This window comes from Brienomyrus brachyistius, chromosome 8 (assembly GCF_023856365.1).
Source record: "Brienomyrus brachyistius isolate T26 chromosome 8, BBRACH_0.4, whole genome shotgun sequence".
Lineage (NCBI taxonomy): Eukaryota > Metazoa > Chordata > Actinopteri > Osteoglossiformes > Mormyridae > Brienomyrus > Brienomyrus brachyistius.
In genome coordinates, this window is record NC_064540.1 from 29882785 (window position 1) to 29905602 (window position 22818).

The 22818-nt window shown below is 45.0% G+C and overlaps 1 protein-coding gene across 1 annotated transcript in view; it reads right to left on the reverse strand.

Annotated features, from left to right (window-relative positions):
• The window catches only part of klhdc8a (kelch domain containing 8A), a 96809-nt gene that overhangs the window by 53307 nt on the left and 20684 nt on the right, over window positions 1-22818 (reverse strand). The window contains exons 3-4 of the mRNA XM_049022581.1: window positions 20506-20979; window positions 16824-16988 (exon numbers count right to left, since the gene is read on the reverse strand). Coding sequence (XP_048878538.1) covers window positions 16824-16988; window positions 20506-20881 — 541 coding nt within the window. The 5' untranslated portion in view covers window positions 20882-20979. The remainder of the gene's footprint in view (window positions 1-16823; window positions 16989-20505; window positions 20980-22818) is intronic.

Genomic DNA, 22818 nt, shown 5'->3' on the forward strand with positions numbered 1-22818 from the left:
CGACGCTGCAGATGCGTGTCAGCCAGGACAGCCCCGCAGCATCCAGAGCCTTGAGGAACTCTGCGCGAATCTCGTCCACCCCCGGGGCCCGGCCACCGAGGAGCTTTTTGACCACCTCAGCGACCTCCACCCCCGAGATAGGCGAGTCCACCCCCAAGTCCCCACACTCTGCTTCCATATCGGAAGGCGTGTCGGTGGGATTGAGGAGGTCTTCGAAGTACTCCCTCCACCGACCCAAAACGTCCCGAGCTGAGGTCAGCAGCGCACCATCCCCACCATAAATAGTGTTGATGCTGCACCGCTTTCCCGCCCGGAACCGCCAGATGGTGGACCAGAATCTCCTCGAAGCCGTCCGGAAGTCGTTCTCCATGGCCTCCCCAAACTCCTCCCACACCCGAGTTTTTGCCTCAGCGACCACCAAAGCCGCATTCCGCTTGGCCTGCCGGTAGCCGTCAGCTGCGTCTGGAGTCCCACAGGCCAGAAAGGCTCGATAAGACTCCTTCTTCAGCTTGACGGCATCCCTTACCACCGGTGTCCACCAGCGGGTTCGGGGATTGCCGCCGCGACAGGCACCGACCACCTTACGGCCGCAGCTCCGGTCAGCCGCCTCCACAATGGAGGCACGGAACATGGCCCAGTCGGACTCAATGTCCCCCGCCTCCCCCGGGATATGGGAGAAGTTCTGCTGGAGGTAGGAGTTGAAACTGTCCCTGACAGGGGATTCCGCCAGACGTTCCCAGCAGACCCTCACTATACGCTTGGGCCTGCCAGGCCTGGCCGGCTTCCTCCCCCACCAGCGGAGCCAACCCACCACGAGGTAGTGATCGGTTGACAGCTCCGCCGCTCTCTTCACCCGAGTGTCCAAAACATGTGGCCGCAAGTCCGACGACACGACTACAAAGTCGATCATTGAACTGCGGCCTAGGGTGTCCTGGTGCCAAGTGCACATATGGACACCCTTATGCTTGAACATGGTGTTCATTGTGGACAGTCTGTGACGAGCACAGAAGTCCAATAACAAAACACCGCTCGGGTTCAGATCGGGGGGGCCGTTCCTCCCAATCACGCCCCTCCAGGTCTCACTGTCGCTGCCCACGTGAGCATTGAAGTCCCCCAGCAGAACAAGGGAGTCCCCAGGAGGAGCGCTCTCCAATACCCCTTCCAAGGACTCCAAAAAGGGTGGGTATTCTGAACTGCTGTTTGGCGCATAAGCGCAAACAACAGTCAGGACCCGTCCCCCCACCCGAAGGGAGGCTACCCTCTCGTCCACTGCGGTAAACCCCAATGTACAGGCACCCAGCCTGGGGGCAATAAGTATGCCCACGCCCGCTCGGTGCCTCTCCCCGCGGGCAACTCCAGAGTGGAAAAGGGTCCAACCCCCCTCAAGGAGACTGGTTCCAGAGCCCAAGCCGTGCGTCGAGGTGAGTCCAACTATATCTAGCCGGAACTTCACAACTTCGCGCACCAGCTCAGGCTCTTTCCCCATCAGAGAGGTGACATTCCATGTACCTAGAGCTAGCTTCTGCAGCCGAGGATCAGACCGCCAAGGTCCCTGCCTTTGGCTGCCGCCCAGATCACCTCGCACCCGACCCCTATGGCCCCTCCCATGGGTGGTGAGCCCATTGGAGGGGGGACCCACGTGCCTTGTTCGGGCTGTGCCCGACCAGGCCCCATGGGTGTAGGCCTGGCCACCAGGCGCTCGCCATCGAGCCCCACCCCCAGGCCTGGCTCCAGGGGGGGGCCCCGGTGACCCGCGTCCGGGCAAGGGAAAACGTGGTTCCAAAATTTTTTCCATCATAAGGGGTTTTTGAGCCGCACTTCGTCTGGTTCCTCACCCAGGACCTGTTTGCCTTGGGTGACCCTACCAGGGGCATAAAGCCCCAGACAACATAGCTCCTGGGATCATTGTAACACGCAAACCCCTCCACCACGATAAGGTGTCGGCTCCAGGAGGGGGACTTATATCCCACTCATATTAATTTAAAATTTCGCTATAACAAAACAATCCTTATACATTTTAATAAAAAACGTGAACTATATATGTCTGGTGTTTTTTTGATTGAGCAAACTCTTTTTGTGTTTTTGTGTGCGTGTCCGATACAACTGTAGTTTGTATACCTTTAAACATTAACAAAAACAGTTAATGTCTTTTCTTTAAAATTTACAAGTCTATTTCTGTCTGTTTTTTCGCGATAAGTTAGTAAACGACTAAGTTAGGGTGCTTTGGGGTTTGGTCACCCCTTGCGATCATCAACCTAAAGTTAAACTCTAAAGCCCCCCCGACCTCCGGCGTGTGTGTGTTTGTGTGCATGCGCGTTAATAAACATTTACTGAAAGTTATTTTAATAAATATGTTTAAGACTTTATTCTGTCAAAGTTTTTAAAAATGTGTTTTGATGCATGTCACTAAATGCTGCTTAATAGTACCTAACCGGGGCTGCTCCCCCAGAGACAGTTGCTAGTCCATATAATTTCGCACTTAAAACATGACAGGGCTTTTGCCGTTAGAAAATAACGCATTTACTTAAAATAACACATTGACAAACACAACAAATGTTTTTTATCCTTTAAATTATTAAAATAACTAAGGTATTAGTCTAACAAAGTTTTTAAAATGTTTTTGAAGTACGTAGCTAAATACCGCTCACTAGTTCCTGCAGCTATTAAATTAATAATGCGCTGGGTGTATTTTATTGAAAATAAAACTAACGAAATACAACTAAATTATTTTATTAATTAAATCTTATTGGCTTAAAACTTTATACTAATTTGTCATACCCCCGTTTAAGTTACGGCACTTTACCCCGCTGATTAAGCAATTGAAGTTAGATACTTCATCCAGCCCCAAAGGCCTGCTGCGGGGCGTCCAGGGAGTCCCAGAGCTGTGGTGTTAGACATCGACTTTTATTTCAGTTAGACATATATTATTTTATACTATTTACGAATAAAATAGATTAACAAATAGACGTAATGTGCTTTCTGCCGGGGGTGTGAATGCTGTCTGTCTGCTTCTCACACTCAGGACCAGCGGTTAAACGAGATGTTACAGACACTCTGCAACAATTTGTCAACCGGCAGCCATTTTGTTTCATTGACGCTTCCTTCTCATATGCTTATTGCTCACGGCTCCAAAAGCTCTTGCGCCGACGCCCCGTTTCCCACTAATTAGCTGTCTAGACATGCAATACGCATAAATCCCCCATAAAAACAGGATCGCTGTGTTTTTACCATTATGAAATAAGACATTTTGTTAAAAATAAACCATTAACAATACACAACTACTGCTTTTACCATTCAAAACTGCCCGATTCTCTTTCCTCTCTAGCTAGAAAAGCTCGACGTGTCCGGTGACCCCTTAAAATTATTATGCCTTAAATCATATTTAGAATGTCGCATTAATAAATTCATATAATGTATTTTATTCTTTCAAAGACTACTGATTCCAATTTGGTGCCATATGCTTTTATCTTTTAGGCCGTAGGATAGCTCCATTTCTACCGGCTATAGGCCATGGTACGTCTGGGCTATTATGCTTAAAATATGCTTTATAACACATTTTATACTTCTTTTACACACGTTTACTTATTGTATACACACTTTAAAGTTCCGAAAACGACTTGCCTCAGCTGTTTTCAATAAAAGACAGTGGTGTGTGGGTATCGTGGCTGCACGCACAATCGCGACATGGAGAGAGAGAGAGTGAGAGTTATTTTAACAAGGATCGTCAGCATTATTCCTTGATTCTTGTTGTTGAAATGCTTAAGATGTTTTATTTTAAATAACACATTAGCCGAAAAGAGTTTCATTGCTTAAAAACGATGTGGTTAAAGGGGCTTATTTGAAATAAAAGATCAGCATGTGGTGTCATACATCTTTTCAAGTTCTGGTTATACCTTTTGATTAACCATACGTAGATAAATTTAGCTAAATGTAGCTAAGCAATACGGGGGTGTTGTGTTAGAGATCGACTTTTATTTAAATTAGAAAGATTATTTTACACTATTTACAAATAAACATATAAAATATAGAATTAGTGTGCATTCTGCCAGGATGGCGGCATGCTTCTCACAATCCAGGGCCCTCGGTTAGCATCACGACAACAATTTCCGCTGGTAGCCATTTGACAGTTGCTTGCCGGGAGATGTCTCAATAAAGGAAATGCTGTGTGGATCTACGCGCATGCGCTACATGAGAGTGAGCCAGAGAGGGAGTGCATGCGCTCGTTTAACAAGAATTAACAGCGTTATTCCCTGATTATTGCTGTCAAAAATTCTCAGAGCGCTTTACTTTATTATTCACATTGGTAGTGCTTCATTCCTTAAAAACATTACGGTTATAGGGGTTTTATTTGAAATAACAGGCGCTCCGCTGGCATTGCCATTTTGAAAGGGGCGTCGGCATGTGTGTGCATGCGCCAAGCGCTGGACTAGCGATCGTCCATTCCGCTCCGCGCTGTTCAAACGGAGTAGTCACATGTGGCCAAGCTCTGGGCTCATTTCGTCCAATTTCTTCTTCTAAAAGTTTGCTGCTTACATGCTTTCTCCAACCTGGTAAATATCACTAAAGTCTTAAATGTAATGAGTGCTCTCTTCTTTTAAAACCATGGGCTGTATGTTTATTGGTTTCGCTTGCGCTTGCTTAAATTTGCTCTTCTGCTTCTTTCGGATATGTTTGTTTAAATTCACCCTTGCATTTCTTTTAAAATAACACTAATGTTTTTCTTCTTTAAAACATTTTGGTGCTTTCTTCTTTCAAAATACACCGTGGCGCTTACTAACAACACGCAGCTACGGGCTGGACGGTTCCCCCGCTGAACGTGTATGCGCTAGCTTGCCATCATTCTGCTATATGTTTCATTATTCCTTAAAAACGTAATTAAAAAAGCACATTAATAAATACATGTAATGTATTTTTATTCTATTAAAGCTTAACGGCAATCTCCCAAACCATATGCCCCCTATCGGCCACCCATGTCATAAGCATGTATGATACCATATATGGACATAACGGCAATCTCCCAATCCATATGCCCCCCCTATCGGCAACACGCGGCATAAGCATGCATGATACCATATATGGACATAAGCCCTCGACCAATCAGAATAAAGGATACGTCCCTTCCTCTTATGACGCCAGAGGGGGAGCATTAAGCTCCGCCCAATGTACCAGGTAATATCTCTTATCACTAACCACCTGCTGAACTGAAAAGTGTGGATTGTGAGGTGTACTGACTCACATGATCAAGCCTAACATGATCAAGTGACCTCTTGTCGGTATAGATTCTGATGAACCTTGAAGATGGTGTAATCTGGGGCTCCACATGGTATTCAAGGTAGTCATCACCTGAACTAAACTCTAGCGTGAGTCATCTGACGTGTTATGGGACATGTTTTTGGCTGTGGCTTCTCTGTCGAGTTGGATGGTAAAAATCCACATGGCAACAGAAATACAAAATACAAGCACTTCCTTCAAATTAATGTCAGCCATGCACTTTTCCATCAATCTTTGGAATGGAACTAGGTGCATTTGTGATGCCCTGAGGCATTCTATTGAACTCTCAAAAGCCTAATGACAAACAAAAGCTGTTTTGTGTTTGTCAGCTTCATCAACCTCAATCTGGTAATATCCCGAATTGAGATCCAGCACCGAAAACCACTTGGAGCCTGTAAGTGCAGGAAAGGTTTCCTCTAAGTTGGGCAGTGTGTAAGCATCCTTAATGGTCTGCAAGTTCAGTTTTCTGTAATCAATACAATCTCGGATATCCCCATTTTTCTTCCGCATCACAATAAATGATACAAAAGACAATTCAGATTCTCAAACAACTCCAGACTCGAGTAGTTCCTGCAAATGCCTGCAAACTGCATTCAAGTCTTGTGGGTGAATGGGGCGGACTCTCTGTTTGAAAGGTGTTTTGTCATGTAATCTAATTTGATGCTGTACTCTATCTGTCTGTCCAAAATCCAAATTATGTTGGGCAAATACCTTTGCCATACCACTCAACTTCTGAATTCTCCTCTTTCTATTCTGGGGGCAAAGGGGAATCAGCAAAATTAAAAGCTTTACTTCCAGCAGAAGTCGGTGAACTACCAGAAGGGTTAGTTCTACTGGGAATCACTTGCTGCAATGCATTCAACTTGGCAACAATACCCCTTGGCAACATGCAAGGTTAGAAGACAGCTCAGAACTACTACCCCACTTGGCAGGGATGATGTTGAAGTGGATTCGAGTATAACAGACTGAGCTACACTGTGATAGCGAATTCTCGCTGATCCTTCTAAGACTATTTTCTGGCCAGCTGGAATGATCTGCGCCTCCCTTCCTGACAGATGCACATGTCCTATGTCATTGTATTAATTTTGTCTATGTCTAAGTTCAAGGATTTTCAAAACTGTTTTGTAGCCACCCTGCCATGGCATGTGATCCTGTCCTGTCTTCAAGTGATTCCAATACACTAAGTCAAGAGTGTTTGAACCTATCAATACAGCGGGCTGATGAGATGATTGAATACCTGGGATAACCAGAGCGATGGTAGTAACTTCTACCTCAGCCCCTAGGAAATCTTTTGGAAAACTGATAACCACCTCAATGTAAGCTAAATAGGGAACTGTCAGGCCATTTGCAGCCTCAATTTCTAATAGGTCATGCAGGGGCTGGATTGTAAGGTCTGCAAGATTTTGCTCATAAAAAGATTGAGTATAATGGAAACCTGGGACCCCATGTCCAGCAGACATCGACAGAGTTTTCCAGCAATGTATACCTCAGCTGTGTACTTTACTCCAACCAGCCCCTTGGGCAGACCAGCAGAATGTAAAATTGTCTTAGTATGCTTGTGATGCACATGATGCCTAGTAATGCTGGGACTGCTCGGAGATCTTACAGCCCTTGTTCGTCCCGTAACAGGGGCTGACACTAATTTAAAGGACCTGTTCCCTTGGTGCTATGGTGGGCTTCCCAGGTTTTCTGCCTTTCTTTCAGTTTCTTCCTCTTTGTAGCCACAACGGCTGGGTCAGTATTATTATTACAGGTAGCTGCAATGTTGAACTAGATCATCTGCTCACAATGACCGTCCTGGCATATGTTCACACGGACATGCAGTTTGGCAGTGAGAAAAGACTCTGCTTGGATGCTCCAAAGTGCATTTTCATCCTGATATCCTTCGCAGCTTGCTTATCTTCCTCTATACGCAAATGCAAAAACAGTTTGGCAAAAGGGGGTGATGTGGTTTCTCTTTTTTTTGTTCAAGCTGCACAGCAGAGATCGATGTGTTGTCTCAACACCCCCAACAGAATTGTCTCAATAAATGCTGGTCAGCCTTACCACCGGAGATGCCACCACCCTTCACAGCTTTACTTAGTGCTACTTGTAGGCACTGGCAATACATGGACGGCTTCTCTCCAGCATTCTGCACAGTGTTCAGAAATTTAGAAAACGGTTCATCCCCATCTTCTACTGTTCCGAAAGCAGAATCAAGGATATTAAGGTAAGCTGCAGGTAACGCCTGGGGTCCTAGAGGCTTCATAACATCTGATGCGGGGCGTAGCAAACTATCAAGAATCCTCCGTGACTGTTGGAGGTCAGACAAAGCTGGGTCCTGCATGAGGATCTCAACACTGTTTCGCCACGTCTCAAAGTCAGCTTCATTGTTTGGGCAAGGCCCTTTACCAGAGAAAACCCTGAGGTGTATGCAGTTGCGATGCCCCCCCCTTCACTCTTCACAATGTGCTCCACAACAACACATTGAATCTTGGAGGGATAAATGTCACTTACTGAAATCATGGACGGTGATCTTCTCTTTGCAGACAGCTTTGCAGCCTTGGGTTCCTCATTTCTTATTTCCTTCATGCCTGCTACATTAGGTTCAGGTTGAGAGGGTTCAGTCTCCACTGTCATTTCAACACTGGGCAAAGGTACAGATGTGTATCAATCCTGCTGAGGATGTTGCACTGTGGTTCCATCTGGATCAGCATCTGGCTGAGATGTTGGAAATTTCACTGCATCTCTCTAACTCCTCCCTCAAAACATAAGCACATGATCTCCGATCATCCTAGCAATCCTCTGTAGTCTAACTAAGTAGTTTTCTGTAGCATTACCAGCTGCCATTGGTAGGTACACCTTTGAGAGTGCTCTTACCTTAACTGTAAGGCTAGGCCTACTGGGACTTTCAAGCGTTAGAGGAAGCAATGGCTCAAGGATCTTCAGAGCATGATCACTATCATATTCAGCTATCACATTTTTGTGGAACTCTGATTTGGGATTGTCCATGCATATGACTCTTGACACAGTGCCATTTTTGCTCAAGAAGTCAGCTAATTCAATATCTCAGTTTTCAGTGAATTTCAGTGTCTATGATGCCACTAATAAGAACTGAATTTGGCACTTTAATGTGTTCAGTATCTACTATCTCCATATTGATCAGGTTTTTTTTCAATTATTATTGTGGCGTTGGTGAGCCAAGCACCGTCTGGTCAATTTGCACATATCCCAGCATGCCCTGCCTGCAAGGTGTAAATAGCCCTTGTGTTGTTGTTGTTATTGTTATTAGTTATGTTCTTTATTGTTGTGCGTGTGGTTACCTGTGTCTTGCGTGTATCCTGTCTGATCCTTATGTGTAATTAGCTTTCATAGGTCTCCCACCGTGTGTGTATATTACAGTTCAGCATCTAACAACCCTGTGTTTCATATATGTAATCAGTTCGGTGTGTGTTGGGTGCCTGATGTAGTCCTTTTCAGGGCTGCTAAATAAAAGAGCCTTAAAGATATCTGTATTATCAGTGTGGCATTATGGCTGGAACCAACAGATACAACAATGGTGTCAGAAGTGGGATTGGGACTACAATCCAATTTACCCTGCTCCAAGAAACCCAGAGAAACCTTGAAGAAGAAATTGCGGAACTGGAGCAAGGTATTGTCAGAGGACTGCAGGTGAGACGTCGGACACAGATGCCTGAAGGAGCCAGTGAACCCAGAGCTCCCAAACAGGAGAGAAGACCCAGTGATCTGCCATGAAGGGAAACCCTGCTCACTCCACCATCCGCCTGCCGAAGTACAGTGAGAACCAACCCTGGGAGTTATTTGCTGTACAGCTAGAGCTTGCCGCCAAGAACAATGCCTGGGATGACCAGACTGCAGCTGTCCACCTTGGCCTGGCGCTGGAAGGGGGGGCCTTCCAACTTCTCTTGGATGTTGCACCAGAGGCTCATTTCTGTCTTGCAGAACTGACAACAGTCCTAAAGCAGCGGTTTGGGAGTGGCGGAGGGGAGCTGAGGGCCCGTCAGCTTTTTGGCACTTGGCGACGGCACAGAGGGGAGCGGCTTGGAGTCCTGCCCGCTGATATCAAAGCACTTACCCGCCAGGCATACCCTAACTACCCTGCAGAAGTGCAGAAAGACTTAGCCCTGCACTCCTTTCTCTCAGCCCTTCTTCCAGAACACCTACAGCAACAAGTGTGGCTGTCAGCACCAGCTAGCATACAGCAGGCACTTGCTGAGGCAGAGAGGGTGAAGGCGATCTTCAGTGCAGCAGCCCACGAGGATGCTGCAGTACGTTCAGTGGTTCAGTGAGACAGTGGCCCTCCCCCTAATGATGCAAGGAACATCTGCTGGCACTGTGGAAAGAGAGGGCACCGAGCTCGGTTCTGCCCTGAGCCCACTCCCTCGCCATCGGGAAACGACCAAGGGGCGGCGCAGTGAGGGAAGTGTTGTCCCAACCCCTCAAACCCCTCGAGACTCATTCTTGGACACCTATCCTGTTGGTCGGCTCGGAGATCTGCGGAGCCCCTTTCTGCCTTGCTCCATTAATGGGGTGCCCTGCCGTGGTCTAATAGACAGTGGCTCTACAGTCTCCACAGTGAGGACAGGACTCTTGCCTGGGAGGGACCCTCCTTAATAGGCTGGAGGACCACCACCACCCAGGTGCGCTCAGTGACTGGGGAGACTATCCCTATGCAAGGCTGTTGCAGACTACAACTCAGGATGGGGTGCGTGCTGGTCTCCCGTGACTTCTGGCTTGCTCCAATCCAAGATGACTGCATCCTGGGAATGGATCTTCTTGTCTGCCAGAGGGTGGTGCTCGATCTACGACAGATGACCCTGGCCCTGGGGGGACACACCATTACCCTGGCCGCTGAGCCATTGCTACAGGCAGCAAGACCCCACCCACCAGAAGCTCAGTCAACATGTCTACCTTCCACAAGTCCTTGCCCACCAGCTCTGAACTCTGCAGCAGCTCGGCTCCAAACCCCAGTGACCTGGGCAGAGACAGTAGAGGCCGTCGAGTCCCTATACCAGCGGAGTGCTGAGGGTCTCAACAAAGGGGAGAGAGCTCAGCTGAGATCACTGCCGGAAGAATATACTGACATCTTTGCTGCCCATGGTGAAGACTGCACCCACACCAATCTGGTGTAGCATGACATCAACACAGGTGGTACCTCACCCATTCGTCTCCGCCCCCGCCGACTACCTCTTGTGAAAAGGTTTGCCGCTGAAGAGAAGGTCCGGGAGATGCTAGCTTCCGGAGTTATCAAGCCATCCACCAGCCCATGGGCTGCCCCTGCGGTCCTAGCTAAGAAGAAGGACGGCACCTGGCGGTTCTATGTGGACTATCGCAGGCTCAATGCCATCACCAAAATGGACTCCTATCCCCTGCCCCGTATTGATGACACCCTTGATACCCTAGCTGGCTCACGGTGGTTCAGTTCACTGGATCTTCGTAGCAGTTACTGGCAGGTGGATTTGTCCCCAGAGGCAGAGAAGACGGCCTTCACCCTAGGACGAGGTCTGTGGCAGTTCCAAGTTCTTCCCTTTGGGCTCTGTAATGCTCCTGCTACCTTCGCGTGGCTTACGGAACGGGTGCTTGAGGGGATCCCGGAGAGCTGCTGTGTTGTCTACTTGGATGACCTGCTCGTCCATGCACCCAACTTCAGTGATGCAGGAGGCAACCTACGGCAAGTGTTCGAGGCCATCCGCAGAGCGAAGCTATGGCTCAATCCAGCTAAGTGCAGCCTCCTGCAACGGTCTGTCAAGTTCCTGGGTCACGTCGTGAGTGATGGAGGGGTAGCAACGGATCCAAACAAGGTGAGGGCAGTGGAGGCTTGGCCAACCCCGTCTTCTGTTGAGAAGCTGCGGAGCTTCCTGGGCCTGGCCTCCTACTACAGGAGGTTCATCCGGTCCTTTGCTGACATCGCCGCCCCCTTGCACCAGCTGACCAGAAAGGAGGTTGCCTTCCAGTGGGGTCCCAACCAGCAGGCTGCCTTTGACCATCAGCGGGACTGTGCTTGTCTCTGCCCCAATCCTGGCATGTCCTGCCCCTACCCAGCCATTCATCGTAGATACAGATGCCAGCAGCAGTAGTATTGGGGCGGTTCCGTCCCAGTCCTGGCCAGATGGGGAGAGCGTCATTGCCTACTTCAGCCGTTGTCTTGGCAAAGCAGAAAGAAACTATTGTGTCACACACTGGGAGTTGCTGGCAGTGGTGACTGGTTTGTCCCGGTTCAAGCCATACATCTATGGTAACCAGTTCCTCCTCAGAACTGACCAGAACTGACCGCACTCACCTGGCTCATGAGTTTTAAGGAGCCTGAGGGCCAAGTGGCAAGATGGCTGGAGAAACTCCAGGAGTTTCAATTCCAGGTCCAGCACTGGGAAGGCCGACTGCACATTAACGCTGATGCGCTGTCACGGCATCCCTGCAGTGGTGGCTGTGGGCACTGCCAGCGACTGGAGGCGAGGCAGCTGATAGGGTCCAGACCAGGGGACCCCTCAGGGGCAACAGAGACCTCTGGACCTGAGAGAGTGAGTACCCCGATACCAGAACGGCTGCCTGACACTAAGATAGACACAGGGGCAACAGAATGGGGGGAAACACTGGAGGAGGTGAGGGGTGTGGCACTGGGCCAGACCATTACAACCCAGCAGCCCGAGGGGCACCCAGCCTTTAGCCGGGAGGAACTGAAAGAGGCACAGGCTGGGGACCCAGTCCTGGCTCGTCTGCTGGGCTGGCTCCGGCGAGGTGAAAAACCGGAGTGGTCAGAGTTGAGGTCCCTCGACCCCACCACAAGGGCATACTGCTCCCAGAGGGACAGCCTGGTCCTCCGTGATGAACTATTGTATCGACGCTGGCAGGGCCCTGTGCCAGAGCAGGTCATGTGGCAGCTAGTGGTCCCTGAGTCACTCAAGGAGGCGGTGCTGCAGAGTGTGCATGGGCCCCCTGGGGTGGGGCACTTCGGCATCACTAAGACACTGCGCAGGCTGCGGCAACGGTTTTATTGGCCAGGCTGCCGCCTGGATGTGGAGCTGCATGTCCACTGTTGCGACACATGTACAGCACGCAAGGGCCCCCACGACCACTCCCGGGCCCCTCTCCAGTCCATGCAGTCTGGCAGCCCCATGGAGCGCATCGGTGTTGATATCCTGGGCCCCTTTCCCACCACGGACTCCGGCAACCGGTATGTACTTGTAACAATGGACTATTTTACCAAGTGGCCAGAGGCGTACGCAGTGCCGGAGCAGAGTGCCATCGTAACCACCACCAAGCTGGTGGATGAGTTATTTTCCAAGTTTGGGGCCCCAGAAGAGCTTCATAGTGACCAAGGATGCAACCAAGAACACCACCCCACTGTACCCTCAAAGCGACAGGCTAGTTGAGAGGTTCAATCAAACCCTAACAACGCAGCTTGCGATCCTGACCAGTCAACATCAGCGGGATTGGGACCTCCATCTCCCGGTGATCCTGTGGTCCTCTAGGACGGCGGTCCAGGAGTCAACTAGGTTCACGCCAGCTATGCTGATGCTAGGCCGGGAGCTACGTACCCCAGTTGAGTTACCCACCGCCTCAACCGTGACCATCTCATGGTAGCTGGTCTGAAGCAAAAGAGAGCGTACGACACCCACTGTCGGGGGGCCCCGCTGGGTGTTGGGATGTCAGTGTGGCTGTACAATCCCCGGCGGAAGAAGGGCTACTCTCCAAAGCTGTCCAGCTGCTGGCAAGGACCCTGTGTGGTGTTGGGCCAGCTGTCAGAGGTAGTGTATCGGGTCCAGATTGGCCCTGGGTCTCGGTCGGTCATTGTGCACCGGGACAGACTGTCGCCTTACCACCCGAAGGTTGGCCTGTCCCCAGAGGCCGCTAGCAGTCCTGCCTCGGCAGCCCCTGCCAGTGGCCCAGTGCCTGTATCTGTCCCATCGTCCCCCAGCAGCACTGCTCTGCGGCGGTCAAGGAGGTCTTTGCGGCGGTGGCCATCACACCTACAGGACTTTGTGCTGGACTAAGGTGGGACTGGCTCTAGTGGTCGCCGAGATGGCTGACCCTTAAGGAGGGGGTTGTGTGGCATTGGTGAGCCAAGCACCGTCTGGTCAATTTGCACATATCCCAGCATGCTCTGCCTGCAAGGTGTAAATAGCCCTTGTGTTGTTGTTGTTATTGTTATTAGTTATGTTCTTTTTTGTTGCGCGTGTGGTTACCTGTGTCTTGCGTGTATCCTGTCTGATCCTTATGTGTAATTAGCTTTCAAAGGTCTCCCACCGTGTGTGTATCTTACAGTTCAGCATCTAACAACCCTGTGTTTCATATATGTAATCAGTTCGGTGTGCGTTGGGTGCCTGATGTAGTCCTTTTCAAGGCTGCTAAATAAAAGAGCCTTAAAGATATCTGTATTCTCAGTGTGGCATTATGGCTGGAACCAACAGACACCACATTATTATTCCTTCTTCCTGCCTATTCAACTGGGGCAATTTTTGCTTGTCTGTGGTAGAGGATGCTCACTAGCTCGGCAAGGTTATTGTAACCCTTGTTCCGCTTGCTGCAACAAGCGACCGGTGGGCACACAGGGACCAGTGTACTAGGCTCGGCAGGAGCAGTAACAAGAAAGCAGACACGACGACAGACCTGGATGAAAACTTTGTACTTCTTTTTTACTGATGGAAAAAGTTAGATAGATGCAGAATGGGGAGGGACAGAAAAAACTAATAACTATAGTAATTGCAGGTAAACCCACGGTATTCAGAACCCCTTTTAAAAAAATGTTTTCTTTTCTTTTAGGATAGGTAAGTAGAAATATGTATTATATTTTTTTTTATTAGGTTAGTGTACTTTAGTGTACTTTATATTTAGAATAAATTATGCATTTATAACTAGTAGTAATAATTACTACTATTTTTTAATTAATTATATTTACTGGAATTATTCACTTTTACACTTTAGTTATATATTTAGTTCTCTTATACTCCTGTCACTATATATTTACATTAGATTTTGTTTTTTTTTCTTTCTTTTGGACTAGTTATTTATCATACAGTTTAAATCTAGTGATTAAAATGTCACATTTCCCCTATGTATAAATTTCCTTTGGCCTTTTAGTTACCAATCACTTTTCCCCAAACAACATCAATTTTCAAACAAAAGCACAGAAAAAGAAAAATACAATTAATATCACAGGAAAAGTAACAATCAAAAAAATAGAAGTAAAGCAATTATTTTGGCAGGGTTTCTATCACAAATGAAAGGGGAGAAAAAAAAAACCTCAACTCGGTATCCAACATGGTCCGCTGCCAGCAGTCAGTAATTCACATTCAGTTCACTTATCTTCGCCCCCTGAGAAAGAGTTCACTGGGTGGCTCGCAATCGCGGTTGGTACCTCGATAACGCTGAATCTAGCAGTATTCACAACAAAAAAAAAAAAAAACCCGACCTTTATAGCAATAGGGTCATGCCAGAGTCACCAATAGCAAACAGATATCCCATCTTCTTTTACTACATACAAATTACGTGAATGAAAATAAATAAATAAAACAAGACTTCTATACACCACCTCCAATTCAACTGAAATGACACCGGCATACCCACACCATAATGGACTAGCACAACACTAACACCAATTCTTTTAGACACGCATTCAACCATCTGTAACTTATACAATACTAATCAATTATTGCTAACGAGCTTTACATTAAACAGAATTACAAAAACTTTGTATGTTTTCACATATCTTTCAGGGGGAATTAAGTAGTAGACTTAATTTAGACTCACCAATATAATTTTTTTTCCATACAGGACACAGCCGCTAAGACCCACGGTCCAACTGTCTCTCACTCAGCGCGAATGAGCTTCACGACCGAAAGGTAAATATTACTGCTATTTAAAAAAATTTTCATTTATCCAGTTTCTCCCTTTTCCCAAACCTTATTTTGCTGTCAACGTGACTTCTCTATTGTTGCAAAAAAAACTCCCTCTCCTTTCAAAAAAGTTTTTTTTTTTCATCTCTAATTGGCCCCGTGTATCATTGCATTTTATTGCGGCACTTTATAGCATCTGAGTATTCTTAAAGTGATATCTCACTCAGTATCATCTGCGTATTTAAGACTGTGGGATCAATATTTTTTCTTCCTACCCTTTTTTTAAATTTCTTTTTAAAGTATACCATTTTAAGCTGGGCTGCACTTAGTTATTTTAATAAACAAATCCCAGCAAATATAAACGATACAAAATACACTGGAGTGACCAGATGTCCCGCTTCAACTGGGGCAGTCCTATTTTCAGAGTTTGCGTACCAGTGTCCTGAGGTATATCTGAACTACAACAGTATGTCCAAGTTTTAACATGGTGCCCATATAAAAAGTTGTACAGCAAGCATAATTCAGTTAACAGCATCAAACAAACTGCTAATTCATTTGATTCTGTTTTTATAGAACTTCCCCATTTTTATTATGTTTCTAATTCCATTCCTCAGCTGCATTGCTTAAAAGAAGCAACGCATTACGAAGTAAAATTTTGGGACACCAAGTTTCAGTTGAAAGTTTTTAAACCATTGTGATTTCACATTTTAAAATTAAAATGTCATTCAGTTGCTGATTAAGAATGAAACAACTTAGATATAAAATCAGTCTGAATTCTACTCTAAGTCTCCAAAATTATCTTTTCATTTTTTTTCCCCTTGAGAATGTTCTTTACTCTTAGCTGCAAGTTGCCAATGGTCGAGAAATTGAATATGGTGCACAAACAGTAAGTAAAACCATTCACAGTGGGGTGACATGTGTTATATTTTAGTCTCATGGGCAAGTGAACTGCAAGTTTGACCAATCACCAATAAGGCTTAACTGGAAGACAAGAATTAGCCCAACAACACAATGCCATAATGCCATTACAGATCAAATTATTATTAGAGTGGTTAGCGTACAGGACTTGCATACGTCTGAATTATTAAGCAGTGGGAGTGAAACGTTGAAGTAAAGAGAGAATGGATATTTCTGTTTATAATTTGGTTTAGTAATGGAGTTCCACTGTGACCTTAGATATTACTTTCTGTATACTCATTCCACACACTAACAAAGATGTTTTATATTGCATGCTAAATGATATTCACTTTATTAAAGTGTCAAAAAGACTTCTGATGTCATTGTTGACATAATTAAAATGATCATGTTTAATTACATAACATACATTAAACTAAAAAGGACATTTAAAAAATTTGCACCAGAAATGCAAACTTATGTAAATACAAATGTATGTTTTTTACTTTTACCAGAACAAAACCCATTAAGGGCCCATGTTTCACCTAGTTTTCTGGGTTGCCAATTCAAATCCCATTTATTCTTACGTGGGCAGTCAAAATAAAGTAAACATCACCATACAGGCCCACTCATAGCCCAAGCCCAGCTATAACCCATCTAGACCATTTTAAGCCCATAGACATGTTGGCTGGGTGACTGCAACATTTACCTGGATCACTTTTGTTCATAAAGAATTATATTTAACAGCCGGTGTTTTTGAAATTATATGCGTGTGTTTGTGTGTGTGTGTGTGTGTGTGTGTGTGTGTGTGTGTGTGTAGCTTACCTGAGACATATATCTTAGATCCCAGCAGATGGGCATTGGTGTCATAGCGAGGAGTGGGCATGAGAGGGAGGACGGCCCACACATCTTTTCGAAGGTCATACTGCTGAAGGTGACTTTGGGGGAGGAGATCTGCTCCCATCCCACCCACAGCAAATGCTCTGCCATCTACAAAAAACACAGTTCACTCCCATTTGTACAAAGCATATAACCATCCAATGTTCCAATTTGCAGTTAGAATTGTCTTGTGGGCATGTATTCTCGTTTTTACCAAATTTGCATGTTTTATATAGCAAGGATGATTTGTGATTTTAGATGATACGTAAGGCCATATTTGAATGTGAACCTAGGATATAGCATACCAAGGCAGAGAAATGTAATGATGAGTAGACTGAATACAAGTGTAGAACATGGAATCATTAATGATACGATCCACAATCATATTCCAAAATCCCAGTAAGCAAAAATCCAAAATCAGAATCAGCAGACAGAAACAGGTGACCTAGATGGTGCTAAACTGGATGTTTGATCTGGATTCCACCGACACACACTGTATAGCCCGAAGTATACAGACAGCTTATCCAACATTTCATTGTGAAACCAGTGGTATTAATTTGAGGCTGGTCTGCTCTTTGTTGCTGTAATAGCTGCTACTCTTTCCATTAGATGTTAAAACATTGCTAGTAGGATCTGATGCATTCAAGTTATATCTAGTCCCTTTTGTGAATTTGCGCACCCTGCACACAGATATTTCCACTGTGGTAGCACTGTCAGGGCAAGATGGATGGATGATGGATGGATGGATGGATGGAGGTGGACACCAGTAGTAAGGGAATTTGTCAGGCAGAAAAAAGTATGGAATATTATGAAACATTGTATAACACTTACTGAATGTAATCCTTAGGACATTCTGTAAAGATGTAACCTGCAGAATATAATGTGACCTTGTGACTTTCAGAGACTATAGACCAATTATTGCTGCACGATGTAACCAAAATAACTATGAATAACCACTTTGTGTTAGTTTAGAAGTTTCTGTACCTCTTAGCCTCAGGTACATCTTACGGATTGCGTGCAATTCCCTCGCAAAGTCAAAAGTAAACTTTATTATGGGCCTATACATTTTAATGAAAAGGCCCATATTACTCTTAACCTAGTAAATGATACTTTCCGAATTTACGTTTACCCATTGAAATGAATGGAAATGACTTCACTGCGGAGTCGTAGGGCTTGCCTAGCCGGACAGATTGACATATCGTTTGTCTTGGTGCACCTTACGGATCACATGTAATTTTGTCGCAAAGTTGAAAAAATACTTTATTTATTATTATGGGCCTACTCATTTCAATGAAAAGGTCCATATTACTCTTCACCTAGTAAATGATACTTTCCGAATTTGCGGTTAGCCATTCACATGAACGGGAATCAATTCGGAGCCAAGTCGTAGGGCTGACCTAGATGGACAGATTGCCATATTGCTTGTCTCGGTATACTTTACGGATCGCGTGCAAATCCCTCACAAAGTCGAAAAAAATCTTTATTACGGGCCTATTCATTTTAATGAAAAGGACCATATAACTCTTCACCTGGTTAAGTACATTTTCCGAATTTGCGCTTAGCGATTGAAATGAACAGCGATGATTTCACTGCCCAGTCGTAGGGCTTACCTAGGTGGATGGATTGACATATTGGTTGCCTCGGTACACCTTACGGATCGCGTGCAATTCCCTCACAAAGTAAAAAAAAAACTTTCTTATTTATTATGGGCCTATTCATTTCAATGAAAAGGCCCATATTACTCTTCACCTAGTAAACTACATTTTCCAAATTTGCGCTTACCCATTGAAGTGAACGAAGCTTATTTCGCTGCCGAGTCATAGGCTTTGCCTAGCTGGACGGAATGACATAGTTTATCTCAGTGAACCTTATGGATTGCATACAATTCCATCACAAACTCACTTTATGTATTTATTATGGGCCTATTCTTTTTAATGAAAAGTAATATTACTCTTCACCTAGTAAATGATACTTTCCAAATTTGTGCTTAGCCATTGATATGAATGGAAATGATTTCACTGCTGTGTCATAGGGCTTACCTCGATGGACGGATTGACATATTGTTTGTCTTGGTACGCCTTTTGGATCGAGTGCAATTCCCTCGCAAAGTGGAAAAAAACTTTATTATTTATTATGGGCCTATTCATTTCAATGAAAAGGCCCATATTACTCTTCATCTAGTGAATGACACTTTCCAAATTTGCGCCTAGTCATTGAAATAGATGGAACTCCCTTTGAAGCCAAGTCGTAGGGCTTGCCTAGATGGACAGATTGACATATCGTTTGGTTTGGTACACCTTACGGATCGCGTGCAATTCCCTCTCAAAATCAAAAAAAACTTGACTTTGAGTCATTGACTTGACCATTGACTTCAATGCATTTCAGTCAAAGTTTTCCTATTAGGCCACTGTTCAGGCCATAGCTACAAGACTGAATAATCATTCTCAGTCTTCATCACCCAACACCTAGCAACACCCTAGCAACCTCCTAGTGACGCCTAGCAACCACCTAGAATTGCATGACAACACCCTAGCAACACACTAGCAACCACCTAGAATTACATAGCAACTCCCTACCAACCGCATATCAATGCATAGCAACCACCTAGCAACCAGCTAGCAACACCCTAGCAATGTCTTGCAACACGCTAGCAACCACCTAGCAACCAGCACCCTAGCAGTGCCTTCTGATGCCATAGCAACCACCTAGCAATACCATAGCAACCACCTAGAAATAATTAGTGACACCATAGCAATCACCTAGCGGCAGCATAGCTACCACCTAGCAAAATCCTAGCAATCAACTGGCAAAACATAGACCAGCCACTTTATTAGGAGCACCACTTCTTCCTCGGTCAGCAGAATAGGCCCATCTCAAAATTACTTCAGGAATTTTCATTCTAGTTATTATTATTCCTCCATGAATTTCGGCAATTAATGCAGGTTTTACTGTAGCGTGCATGCAGGCAATCTATATATCAAAAGTGAGTCCTTTATGGTGTGAGGTGTGCTATTACTTTTCTTTACAGAATACGTTACCATGGCGACGCTATTCATGTTCAAACACACTAAAAATCATATAGGAATGCATTGAATGCTAACTTTTTACTAGCATTAGCCTATACCTAACCAACCATATGAATAGTAATATGGATCGATCTTTTTTCATTACAGTGAATAGCCCAATAAACAGAAGCAAAGCTCCTGCCTATTTCAGTCAAAGTTTTCCTATTCGTCCACTGTTCATGCCACAGCTACAATACTGAATAATCAAACTCAGGCCTCATCACCCAACACTCCAGCAACCACCTACTGACACCTAGCAACACCCTAGCAACCACCTACAATTGTATAGCAACACCCTAGCAACCAGCTAGCAATGCCTAGCATCCACCTACCAACCAGCTACCAACACCCTAGCAACACCTTCCATCACCCTAGCAACCACCAAGTGACAGCCTAGCAACCATCAAGAATTGCATAGCAACACCCTAGCAATGCATTCTGAGACCCTAAATTCAGGAGTTTTTGTTCTAGTTAATATTACAATTGTTCCATTAGAGATTTATTGTCACAGGAGATCTGAAAATATGAGGCACACGCTCTGACCACAAGTTTGCCTAACTGACCTTTCACTATGATGGATATACCCATTGCTGCGTCTCTCAGTGAACTTCTTTTCTTCCATCTTCCCTCTTCTGTGTTGTATATTTCCACTGTCTTCAGAGGGCACTGGTCTTTTCCAACACCCCCCACCACCAGCAGCTGCTTTCCAAGGACAGCCACAGCAGCCCCTGCCCGAGGTGTGGGCATTGGGGGCAGACTGACCCATTGGTCCGTCTCAGGACAGTAGAGCTCTAGGGCACTTGTGGGGTGCCCAGTCTCATCATAGCCCCCCATCACATATAGCTGGCCTCTGGCCTCCACTAGAGTGTGATAAACACGCCCACTAGACAGCTGAGCCAGACTCTGCCAGTAGAACTCATGGGAGGCTGGAATTGCCATTCCTCAGGCGCCACTATATTTGCACAATTAGTCGTGAGTCAAAAGCCTGGGAATCACTTCTGGATAGTAGAATTGGTGATTTCAGAGTTGCAACAGCCCTGAAAAACAAGAAATCATTTGTTGTTTTTTAAACATTCTTTCAATAGTATTAGCAGATAGTTGGGCACCTGTAATCAAAATTCATGTTATGTTGATTTCTAAGAGAGCAGCAGTTAATTTAACTTCTGCAGGGAACTTACCCATGACACATTTCTTGAAATGAATGAGCAGTTACTGTTTCTTTGCAGACTGTAAAAATTATGTAGGCTGTGCAAATTAGCCTGGAACCCCCCTGTCCTACTAAACATACATGGTATTCCTACTATATTATTGGGGACACGTCCCCAATGTCCATACCCAAATCTACATCCTTGTTTTCCTTTCTCCCGTTCCTCTTGCCATTTTTTAGACCCAGGTTACTGAAAATCCACACGATGCCTGGATGTGAGAAACATTGTTGTGACTGCAGTTATGAAACATTTTTATACCTGGTTGTGAATGAGGTTATTACTGTATTTAATTACACTATTTCCCTGTTTTATATTTAAGAGGGTGTAAGCAAAACACCAGGGGGTGTATATGTGGATTGATCCAGATTTATCGAGATTTAATTGTTGATGATTTGACAAGATCCTGTATTTCTCAGTTCCTCAAAAATCTTTTTGGATTGGCTGTCACAGCAACCTATTTGTAAGCCCTAACCTGGTTTATTCAATATAAACAAGATTAGATCACAGATTTAAACATGTGTCCGTGAAGCAAACCCATCCAGCCATAGCCACACCATTCTTATGAGAGTAACTGATCACAATTGGTGCAATCATAATAGGAAGAGTGTTTACACACACACCCACACAGATTTGTAATTATATATTTGTGGGGAGTCTCCATTCATTTATACTGGGAAAACTCTAATTCAAAAATGACGACCTTAACCCTTACGCAGCCCTAAACTTACCCATAAGTAACTCAACAAAATACAAGGCTTTTGGCAGTTGTAGTTTTTTGATTGCATTCACAGATATTTTTGGGATCCTGAAAAATGGTCCCCACAACATCAAGATAACAGGTTTTTATTGTGGGGAATACACACACACACACACACACACACACACATTTGTACGTGGAAATTAATATCTGATTTTAAATCCATTTGGTAACTTGTTGAACTTCTTGACAGACAGAAATGCACGGTTTTATATATTTATATTTTCTTATTTATTGCTTTACAACAACTGAAAGAAGTTAAAATAGAAAATAATTGTTTAATTTATAATTCAGTGGATAAACACAGGCGTAACAGATGGTTTTAGAGGCTAATGCTAACTGTTTATCGCTATTGTTTTTTTTTTGCTATGATTGGTAAAGTGAAATCTGAGAATGAAACTTTTAGTCAGCATTTTTGCCTCAAAAACAAACTAGTGCTGTAGCATGTCATTGTGTTTAAATGAAGGTGGTGTTCCAGTTACATGAAGGGCACATTCTATTTCAACTGTTATGATAGAGCTTGACATTAAACATACATAAACAAACTTTTGTGAATAAATATTGTGAAAATATCAAGTAATTCTCTTCTTAATAAACAGAATGCTGCACTCCAGCCAATTTCCTGGAAACGTACACTATAAAGAAAAGTACTATGTCAAAAAAGGTGGACCCTGCATTCTCCTGAAAGGGGTTTACTAACTGGAAGAATGCTCTTGAAAGATTTGAATGGCAACAAAATACTAAATCCCATCATCATGCAGTCACAGTTAGTGCTCAAGAAGCAGCCTCAATAGATTCACTACTCTCAAGTGCCTGGTCAAAACTACAGGAAAATGCCAGGCACTGCTTACAAAGCATTGTAGGTTCAATACAGTGCCTTACTAGGCAGGGTTTGGCTCTGCAGGCCCATG